This window comes from Caenorhabditis remanei, chromosome V, assembly GCF_010183535.1.
Source record: "Caenorhabditis remanei strain PX506 chromosome V, whole genome shotgun sequence".
NCBI lineage: Eukaryota > Metazoa > Nematoda > Chromadorea > Rhabditida > Rhabditidae > Caenorhabditis > Caenorhabditis remanei.
This window is the reverse complement of record NC_071332.1, coordinates 1,461,054-1,472,020: the sequence shown is the minus strand read 5'-3', so window position 1 is coordinate 1,472,020 and position 10,967 is coordinate 1,461,054. Positions and strand designations below refer to the sequence as shown.

The 10,967-nt window shown below is 36.6% G+C and overlaps 3 protein-coding genes across 3 annotated transcripts; 1 reads left to right on the top strand and 2 right to left on the bottom strand.

Annotated features, from left to right (window-relative positions):
• Nucleotides 1-406: 406 nt before the first annotated feature.
• Nucleotides 407-5,819, bottom strand: GCK72_016670 (uncharacterized protein; the record flags this gene model as incomplete). The annotated part of the gene is made up of 5 exons (XM_053731621.1): nucleotides 407-530; nucleotides 2,091-2,263; nucleotides 3,063-3,984; nucleotides 4,864-5,161; nucleotides 5,762-5,819. The coding sequence occupies 5 exons, from the start codon at nucleotides 5,817-5,819 to the stop codon at nucleotides 407-409; spliced, it is 1,575 nt and encodes a 524-aa protein (XP_053580534.1).
• A 403-nt stretch (nucleotides 5,820-6,222) lies between these two features.
• GCK72_016669 (uncharacterized protein) lies at nucleotides 6,223-6,441 on the bottom strand (the record flags this gene model as incomplete). The annotated part of the gene is made up of 1 exon (XM_053731620.1): nucleotides 6,223-6,441. One exon carries the CDS (start codon nucleotides 6,439-6,441, stop codon nucleotides 6,223-6,225), a length of 219 nt encoding a protein of 72 aa, XP_053580533.1.
• Nucleotides 6,334-10,089, top strand: GCK72_016668 (uncharacterized protein; the record flags this gene model as incomplete). The annotated part of the gene is made up of 5 exons (XM_003090962.2): nucleotides 6,334-6,422; nucleotides 6,471-6,527; nucleotides 7,538-7,655; nucleotides 7,896-8,184; nucleotides 9,611-10,089. The coding sequence occupies 5 exons, from the start codon at nucleotides 6,334-6,336 to the stop codon at nucleotides 10,087-10,089; spliced, it is 1,032 nt and encodes a 343-aa protein (XP_003091010.2).
• Nucleotides 10,090-10,967: the final 878 nt, after the last annotated feature.

Below are 10,967 nucleotides of genomic sequence, written 5' to 3'. Positions count from 1 at the left end.
AGTGAGAAGAGAGAGAGAGAAAAGCATTTAAAATGACAACTTAGTATGAAATAATATACAATTTTAGGTGATTTCAGCAGATATTCGCACGACACTCTTCTTCACAACCGCGCTCCACCGCAAACGAGAGAGTATCGAAGCGAGAGACGCAGAGTTTTTCAAAAGTTTTTCTATGAATATTCATAAAAAACAGCGAAAATCTGTGCCTAACTCTGCGTCTCTCGCTTCGATACTCTCTCGTTTGCGGTGGAGCGCAGTTGCGAGAAGGGTGTCAAGTTAATGGAAAAGAAAGACCGTAAAAAGCAGAATTGTACAACGGAAAAGAATGTGACTATGCATTGAGAGAGAGAACCGAAAATGGAGAGAAAATCTAAAAATGAAATCTAAAAATGAGTTTAAAAATGAACTAAAATGAGAAGGGAGGAGCGGCGGGAGTGTTGCGAAGAAGCAGTTCGATGGTACTGTCAATTGTGCTGTGTGGCTGATAATCGGAGGTGGATGTGGCGATTTCGTCGTCGTCTGGGTAGAATCTGAACAGAAAATATTCGAAAAAATGATTAAATTTTTAGATTTTATTGGGGGAAAATCACTAATTTTTAGGCTATTTGTAACGTAAAAATGATAGAAATCGGTTCAAAAACTGACTTTTTGAATTGAAAATTGTTCTTGTTCCAGCCGTATTGTTTTTTATGGGAAAATGATAAAAATTGGTTCTAAATCTGAGAAAATTGTTCCGAAAAGCGAAAAAATTGCTCAAAAACGGAAAAAATCTCAATTTCTAGCAGTCTGTGCTGCGTATAATCAAGAAAAGAACTAACAAACTGCTGAAAATCTGAAATTTTACAGTTTTAAGCCGAAATATTGCTTAAAACTGTCTGAAAATGTCATGAAAATGAGTAGAAGACGCTGAAAATGCTATGAAACTAAAATTTTTCGTTTACTCAGTTTCTAGCGATTTTCAGACGATTTTAAGCAAACTTTCGGGCAAAATTTCGGGTAAAAATTCAGATTCTACCTTCGTCGTCCGGGTAGAATCTGAACAGAAAATATTCGAAAAAATGATTAAATTTTCACATTTTTTAAGGGAAAACCAAGTTTTTAGGCTATTTGGAGTGGAAAAATGACATTTTTCGAGCTGTTTTGCCCGGTAAAATGATATTTTTCCAAAAAACAGAAGAGAAAATGTGAGAATTAGAGTAAAATACTCGAAAAATGATGAAATTTTCACATTTTTGGAGAGAAAATCATGTTTTTAGGTTGTTGAGAGTGGAAAAATGTTAAAAATCGCTTCAAAAATGTAATTTTCCTATTGGAAAATGACGAAAATCACGTCGAAAACCAGATTTTTTAATGGTAAATTGATGGAAATCGATTCAAAAACACGATTTTTATTAGTAAAATGATGAAAATTAGTTAAAAATCTATCAGAATTGGACCAAAAAGTGAATACTTCTAGGTTTTTCACATTCTGAATTCAAAAAAATGCTCAAAACAAGAGCAAATCTCAATTTCTAGCAGTCTGCGCTGCGAGTAATCAATAAAAGTAGCAACAAACGAATATAGAGCTTAAAACTGCTGAAAATCTGAAAGTTTTCAATGAAAAATGATCGAAAATTTGTTTAAAATCGTCTGAAAATCGCCCGAGAGACTTGATTTTAATCATTTCCATTCTAGAATTGCTTAAAAACGGGAGAAACTGGATTAGAACGGTTTTGAGCCGAAAATGTGCTTAAAATCGTCTGAAAATCTCTTAAAATTGAGTAGAAGAAGCTGAAAATGAAATGCTATGAAACTTTCAGAGCATTTTCAGCGTTTTCTACTCACTTTCTAGAGATTTTCAGACGATTTTAAGCACATTTTTGGCTCAAAACCGTTCTAATCCAGTTTCTCCCGTTTTTAAGCAATTCTGGACCGGAAATAATCAAAATCAAGTCTCTCGGGCGATTTTTAGACGATTTTAAACAAATTTTCGATCATTTTTCATTGAAAACTTTCAGTTTTTCAGCAGTTTTAAGCTCTATATTCATTTTTAACTTTCGGCTCAAAATCTTTCAAATCGAGTCTAATTTTTTTCCCGATTTTCTCCTCACCTCTCCAATATGGTATACGCCTTGGCATGTATATCACAACACTGACTCTCCACAAGAAACTCCAACTTCTCCCGGCATCCAATCTCTTCAAGTTTCACAGCAACCGGATTACTTCCGTCTTGTGACGAGAAGAGTTCGCCGAATTGGAGTAACGACAGAATCGCGTCGAGGATCTACAAGAAAAATCGGGTGTTCTTGGCTTTAAATGGCTTTAAAACAGAATTTCACCGGCCCGGATTTTCAGCACTGAAAAACTTTACTTTTCCCGATTTTTTTTTTGGAAAAAAAATTCTCAAATTTACGATTTTTGATATGAATCGATTCCGGAGGTCAGGGAAAAGAGAAATTTCTCTTGGTGTCATGCCTGAAAATGCGTCTGAAACGAGTTATGAGACCTCAAAATGCCAATAATTGCTCGCAAATTTTTCAGTACATTTTAATAGAAATTCTCCTCGTAAAAGAAGTATTTTCAGGAGGAGAATTTCTATTAAAATGTACTGAAAAATTTGCGAGCAATTATTGGAATTTTGAGGTCTCATAACTCGTTTCAGACGCATTTTCAGATATGACACCGAGAGAAATTGCTCTTTTCCCTGGACTCCGGAATCAATTCATATCAAAAATCGTGAATTCGGGAATAGATGGGTCCCCAAGAGTTTTTGTCCGAAAAAATCGGAAAATTTATCGTGTTTTTAGGCTATTTTCGATGGGAAAATGATGAAAGTCGCTTCAGAAACTTGATTTTTAAATATAAAACTTTTCTTTTTCGAGCCGTATTGCCTAAGTGATGAAAATTTTTCGAAAAAATGAACAGGTTTTGCCTGAGAATTCGAGTAAAATACTCAAAAATTGAAGAAATTTTCACATTTTTGGAGGGAAAATCATGTTTTTAGGCTATTTGGAGTAGATACAGGAAGATTTTTCAGTAATGAAAATCATTGCCGGCTTGTTGCAACTCTACAAAATCCTTACATAAGAAACGAGCGAAACATCCATACACGTCAACAAATCGGTGAACGCGGTGAGCATTCCCAGCTCGATGACATATTCCAAATGAGCGCGTTTCGAACTTGCACAGCAGTGACATATAACAAAAGCTGCCTCTTTCCGGGACCTATATTCCGCTGCCTCCATAACTCTGGCCACTTCTCTCAGGACACCAGAAGATATTAGTTTATCGATTGTGTGCTCTCCTTCCACACAAATATTGGATATAATGAAACAAACTTCTTGTGACATATAGCTAACATTCACAAATCCTTTGAGGACTTCCAGCAATCCAGCCTCAATCATTTCCTCCGTAAAATACCCGGTCGCTTGGATAATATAACTGATGCTACATTTGACTTTGGGCCTCGCGTTTCCCTTATCATTACTCAGATTCGCCACTAGCATTGAGCACAATTTCAGCTCTTGCATACACTCGAAAATCGGTGGCCAATCTGAGAGCGCGGCGCACGCCGAGGCAGCGTCTGTCTGCACCATGGCGTCTGAAGAGGTGATTCCCGTGGCGACGATCTCGAGGAGCGGCGACACTTCATCGACATGAGGACTATATTTGTCGAGTTTTTCGCAGAATAACGAGACGAGCCACATAAGAGAACGATGGAGGAGAATACTCATAGATTTGGCTGAAACTTCCAGCAATTCCGGCACAATTGCAGCGTCCAACGCCAGATTTCTATAGGTTAGGCTACGAATAATGAAACAAGAGATCGACTGGAATGTGTCAATGAGAATTGATTCTTCTTGAATATAGTTGGAGATGTTTAAGACAAGCGCCTGGATGCACTTGTCATCGTTTGAGTATGACTGATATTTGATGAGATCCAAGTTGCCACCGAGGATTAGAAATGTTTGGGCGATTAGTTGACGGGTTTCCAGGCGGATCGGGCTGAAAAAATTTAGTTTTTGTTCAACAATGTTGATTTTCAGCTCAAACATGATCACTTTGAGCCTAGAACTGACCATTTTAAGCAAAAAATGGGGATTTTAAAATCAAAAATGGGTACTTTTGAAGTCAAAAATGAGCTTTTTGGGGTCAAAAATGTGGATTTTAAGCAAAAAATTCACATTTTCAGCTCAAAAATGAGGATTTTAAGCACAAAAACTTAACATTTCAGCTAAGAACGGTGATTTTCAGCTAAAATTGTGAATTTCAAGCCTAAAAATGGGCATTTTAAGCTCACAAGGTAACATTTTGGGGTCAAAAATATGATTTTTAGGGTAACAAATGTGATTTTAAGATCAAAAAAAGGGTATTTTTGAGTCAAAAATGTGAATTTTCAACTCAAAAATATAGATTTTAAGCTTCAAAATATGATTTTTAAGCTCAAAACCCGTGAAAAAAGCATTTTCAGCATTTTTTCTACTCGGAAAACAGATTTTCAGGGATATCTTGGCTGAAAAATGCGTTTTTTTGGTTAATTTTTGTTACAATACCCCCGATTTTCACTTTGAGCTGAAAATCCACATTTTTGAGCTGAAAATCTCACATTTTTAGCTAAAAAATTTGGATTTTAAGCATAAAAATTAACATTCTACGCCTAAAAATGCGAATTTTAAGCTCAAAAATGTGGATTGTAAGCTCAAAAACATGAATTTTAAGCTAAAAATGGGGATTTTTATCTCAAAAATGTGATATTTCAGTTCAAAAATACGGATTTTAAGCTAAAAATGTGGATTTTTATCTCAAAAATGTGATTTTTGGGGTCAAAAATGCGCATTTTTAGCGGTTTTTGTTGTCAGAACCCTTAAAATTCATAATTCTTACCGATTACAATACAAATCCGCCATCTTATTCAGAATCTGTGCTTTCGCCACCACTTGAATCGTCCACACTCGATTTCTGACATTCTCTCCCAACTTTCCAATCGACTCAAAAATCATCGTCTCATTCATACTATGCAGTCCGTCGACCACCGTTTTCAGCATTTCCGACGTCTCCTCTTGGCTCAGAGATCGCTCGACGGTCACCCGCCGATTCCGTTCGAAACGGTCTTCTCGGTGATTTTTACGAATTTGGACTTCGTCTTCACGCCGCTTTCTGCGCATTTCGTGCTGGTCTCGGGCTGCGAAAATTTAGAATTAAAAAAATAATTTTTAGGCTCAAAATGGTGGATTTTTAGCTCAACAATGTGAATTTTAAGCATAAAAATGGGCATTTTAAGCTCAAAAATGTAGATTTTTAGCTCAAAAATGTAGATTTTTAGCTCAAAAAGGTGATTTTCAGCTCAAAAATGTAGAATTTAAGCTCAAAATGTGGATTTTCAGCTGAAAATGGCCATTCCAAGCTCAATAATGAGAATTTTCAACAATGTTTTGAGGCAAATTCAAAAAAAACACTAACAATTGTACATTTTTCATCCAAAACTGACAAATTAATCAAATTTGAACATTTTTCGACCAAAAATGACCATTTTTAGGCTTCAAAGTCTCATTTTTTAGCTTAAAATTCACATTTTTTAGCTTCCATTGCCCATTTTTAGGCTTAAAATGCCTATTTTTAGGCTTAAAATTCACACTTTTCAGCGGAAATTTCAAGTTTTTGAGCTTAAAATGCACCTTTTTACGCTTAAAAATGGGAATTTTCAGCTCAAATAAGGCATTTTGAGCTCAAAAATTGGCATTTTAAGCTTTTTTCTGTTTTTTATAAATAATTTTTGTATTACCATTAGCTTTGTACATTCGAGACCGCCCTTCATGTGATGGTCGATGTGGATCGTCCATTCTGGAAATAATAAAGAAATCTTGTGGATTCCCCGACAAGTTTCCGTCACGTGACCCGAGAAAAGGGGAAAAATTTGAGTTTTCGCAAAGTTTCCACGCAATTTTCTATTCAAATACTATTTTTCGCCTTGATTTCAGTCCGAAAATTCAAAAAAATACGAAAATTTTCGGAAAATCGATGAAAAATTAGAGCAAAAGTTTTTGTTTTCAGGTCAAGGCAAAAATGTTTTTGTCGCGCGGAAAACCGTGCGGCAAAACTGCGAAAAACGCGCGCGCGCATTGCGATGTGGATTTACGGGGCACCGCCCATTTATTTATTTATTTTTATTTTAGTTTCTTTTAACAAGAAAAATGACAATAAAAACACAGTTTTTGATGGAGAAATTTATTAAATAAAATTCCTTCAAATCGATTCAGTATCACACGCGTTATTCTCCTCCTCCACAGTCAATTTGCAGTACTCCACACGCTCGTACGGCCTCCATCGATCGTACAAATTGAGCCACCACTCGTGATGACGGGCGGCTCTCTCGTTGACCCGTCGTTTGAACTCCTGGATCCGTGCCCGGATATCCATGCGTTGTTCGTGCAATTTGACGCGCGGTATCGTGAAATTGAACATTAAATGAATAGAAAATTGAAAAATTTTAGATTTTTCGGCGGTTCTCTCGCGTGTTGTGAAGTGAAATGGAGTCCGAGAATGTATTCGTGAGTGAATCGGAAGGGAAACGTTGTCCGTCGTGTTTCCTAGCAACATGAAAAGTGGAAAATGGGAAATTTTTTTTCAAAAAATGACGCGAGAATGTTGGGAAAAATGAAAAGAAAAAAGGAAAATACATAAAAGTCGTCATAAAAATTTTGTTTTTCAATAAAAAACCAACATTTTTCGATTTTTCTTGGAAAAAAGGTTTGAAAAGTGATTTTCTGGTCGAAAATATACAAATTTATCTGAAAAAGTCGATAATTTTCATCTCAAAACACGTAGATCTTCACGAAAATCTCGTTTCATCGTTATTTATTGAAAAATTTGGAATTCCTTGGAAATTCCGAGAAAAACCCTCCTAGAAGTCATAAAAACACATGAGATATATCTAAAAATCGCAAAGATATTCGAATTTGAGCGAAAATACTGCCTGAAATCCTCAATTTTCCAGATATCGAGTAAAAAATGCTCCAAAACCCTTTTTTTTTAACAATTTTCAGCTGAAATTTGCATGAAACTGTGTGAAAACGCGAAAAATGTCCTAAAAATTCGTAGATGTTCGTTTAAAATCACCGAAAAAGTTTTTGTAATCATTTTTTAATGATTTTAAGGTTGAAAATTTCTTTAAAAACTCTGAAAACACAGTTTTTGCTCATATTTACAATTTTTTGTCACATTTCCAGTTTTTTGTACCTTTTCTGCTAAAAAAAAACTGATTTTTTGAAAAAATCCTCGTTTTTTGCGTAAAATCTCCGAAAATGGAGTTATTTCCTGAATTTTTGAACGAAAAAAGTCAAATTCTGCGCTCCACCGAAATTCTCCTGAAAATTGCTCTTTTTCTCTGCGCCTCTCAGTTTTCTACGCTATTTCTTTAACTTTCGTGAAAAAAATTCAACTTTCCAGTAAAAATGAAGCGTTTTCCAACAAAAAACCCAATTTTTCACTGAAATATTGTTAAAAAACACCATTTTTTCGCAATTTTTAAAATTTTCAATTTCTATTGAAAACTTTTCAGATGCGCCGGAATCTGTTCGTACGAAGTGCGTGGCGGTCGTGGCGGTCTCTGCTCAATTCGACTCAGCAAGCCACTTTTAGCGTTGAGACCACGAAAAGATCTTGTTGAGACTCTATTGGTACTAGCCGAGCATTTGTATTACAACTGCGCTCTACCGCAAACGAGAGATTATGGACTCTGGATTTTCACCGTTTTTTTTGTTGTTTTTGACTTATTTTCGCTATTTTCCATAATTTTTTCGGTGAAGTATTATGAAAAACAGCGAAAATAGTTCAAAATCTGTGTCTCTCTCGCCGATACTCTCTCGTTTGCGGTGGAGCGCGGTTGTCATGTAAATGCTAAACTAATAAATTTCCAGCACGAAATGATCCATGCGTATCTATTCGTCAAGGAGCGAAACCGCGACCGCGACGGTCACGGTCCTCACTTTCAGTCGCATATGCATCGAATCAATCAGGCGGGCGGTACGAATATCACAATTTATCATAGTTTTCATGACGAAGTCCGTTTGTACAAAAAACACTGGTGGCGGTGTACGGGACCGTGTAAAGATAGGCGACCGTTTTTTGGTTATGTGAAGAGAACGTGTAATCGGGCACCCGGACCCAATGATCGATGGTGGGCACAGCATCGACAGACGTGTGGAGGTGAATTGGGGAGAAATTTGCAATTTTTTAAATAAAAATTCATTGAAAAATCTTTTTTTTCAGATTTTAAATTCAGGAAAAGTGCACCAAAACATTTTTTCGAATTTTACGCGATAACTAGCTGAAAATCGCAAAAAATCACTAAAATCACTGCATTTTTTGCCGTTTTGAACGTTAAAAGTGCCCTTAAAAAAGTTTTTTGACTGAAAATCGAGAAAAAATGCTCGAAAACATTTGTTTTTCGAATTTATCTGAAAATCTCGAAAAATCCCTGTAAATTGCTAAAAAAATCGCTGAAATCGCTGAAAATCTCGAAAAATCCTTATATTAGCACTGCACGCTTATTACAACCGCGCTCTACCGAAACCGAAGAAAATTGTGTACGAAATTGAGAGAATCGGAGAAAAAGAGACATTTTTCAAGGGGATTTCGCTGGAGCGCAGTTGTAATCACTGTGCCGAGGTAATACAACTGCGCTCTACCGAAATTCTCCTGAAAAACGCCTCGTTTGTCTCAGCGTCTCTCAATTTCCTCCACTATTACTTTGAATTTCGGTAGAGCGTGATTGTAAGAACCTTAAAAATAGGATTTTTCTCATTTTTATAAAAACTTTTCAATTTTTGTCAATTTTCCAGCTTTTTTTGTAGAAAAATTGTCAAAATTAAAAGTTTTTCGAAAACTTGTCATCGAAAAAATGTGATTTTTCAATTTAAAATCCCAGTTTTTTGCTTAAAATCTCAAAAAATTGAGTTTTTCCTGAACTTTTGAACGAAAAGAGTCAAATTCTGCGCCTTTTTCTAAAAATTTCTCTTTTTCTCTGCGTCTCTCAGTTTTCTACGCTATTTCTGTTGCTATGGTTGCAAAATCGGTAATTGTGACAAAAATTTGCGTTTTTAATGGGTTTTTAACATAAATCAAAGTATTTTCCCTCACAAAACCCTTCTCTTTTTCTCTGTGTCTCTCAATTACGCACACAATTTTCTTTGGTTTCGGTAGAGCGCAGTTGTAAGAAGCTTGCCGAGCTAATAAACGAGTTTTGATAAATATTAGCACGGTACACTTCTTACAACCGCGCTCTACCGAAACTTAAAGAAATAGCGTAGAAAACTGAGAGACTCAAAGAAAAAGAGACATTTTTCAGGGGGGTTTCAATGGAGCGCAGTTGCACAGTTCTCACAATTGCGCTCTACCGAGATTCCCTAGAAAAATGCGTCGTTTTCTCTGAGTCTCTCAATTACGCACACTATTTACTTTGGTTTCAGTAGAGCGCGGTTGTAATACCAGTAATTGTGACAAAAACAACCGTTTTTACTCATTTTTAACGCGATTTTTCGAAAAAAACCTATTTTTTCATTGCTAAAAAAGCATTTTAAACCCCATTTTCCCAATAAATTCCCCCATGAAACTCTAATTTTCTTTTTTCCAGGTGACTTCATCAAAGTGAAAGAACCCGAAGGATTCGGTGCCAAGAAACCCACAAAAACCACTCCAGGCCCCGCCCCCAAAACCAAGAAATCGCCACCGCCGAAAGTGACTCTAGATGACTATTTCAATAAACCAGGCACATCTTCTTCTTCGTCTCCTAAAAAATCTCCAATTACCCCATTTTCCGGCGGCGGTCAGAAGTTGGGCGGAGCTTCCTCGACGTCATCACTTCTGAATCCTGGATCTGGAGGCGTCCGTCTCGGCGGCTCCGGTGTCAGTCGGCTCCTCCCACCGATTCATTTCTCGCCGACACCTTCTTCATCGGCTCCAGAAGTCGTGACACTCGACGACGACGACGAGCCAGAAGACGCGCTGGAGATGTCATTCGTGTTGAATTCGACGACAGTCATCTGCCCATCGTGTAACCAAGAAGTGCTCGAGAATCTCATTCATGGACATCTCGACTATTGTCTCGCCTAAATCGTCTCGTTTTATGAATTTCATATGTATTTTTATCTTTTTATTAGCTCCGCCCAGTTCTTACAATTGCGCTCTACCGAAATCCCCCACTCTTTTTCTCTAAATCTCTCAATTTCGCACACTATTTTCATCGGTTTCGGTAGAGCGCGGTTGTATGTGCTTTCCTGTCAAAACTACGCTTTACGGTTCCAACTGTCATATCTCAAATCAATAAAACTCGCCATTTCTCACTAGTCAGTTTTCCAGAGATTTTCGCAAAAAATGGTGAAGATTTTCGAATTTAGCGTAGCAGAGAATACATATTAACAACTTTTTCAAATGAAAATTCAAAAACCGCGACGCGTGGCCCGGCGCGCGCGTCGCGTGCGAATTTCAAAAATTTGTTGAAATTTGCTGAAAATTGGTGGATAGAGGTTTCAGAACACGCTGATTCTAAAAACCGTAATCATTTCCCTCAAAAATATCGAAAATATGATATTTCACTATTAAAAAAAGTTTTTAAAAAATTTTGAACTGAAATATTTTGGTTTTCCAGAGATTTTCCTGAAAAACGATCGAGATTTTTAAAAGCAGCGTATCAGAGAACACCTATGAACAACTTTTCAAGCGTAAATTCAAAATCGATAAACCGCGACGCGTGGTCCGACGCGCGCGTCGCGTGCGATTTTTAAAAATTCGTTGAAATTTGCTGAAAATTGGTGGATAGAGGTTTCAGAACACGCTGATTCTAAAAATCGTAGTCATTTTTAGCAGAAAATCGTGAAAACCCATACTATTTCTCTGAGAAAACAAATTTGCACAAAATTTAGTTTCTTCAAAATTTGAACTGACATTTCTTGGTTTTCCAGAGATTTTCTTAAAAAATGGATGTGATTTAC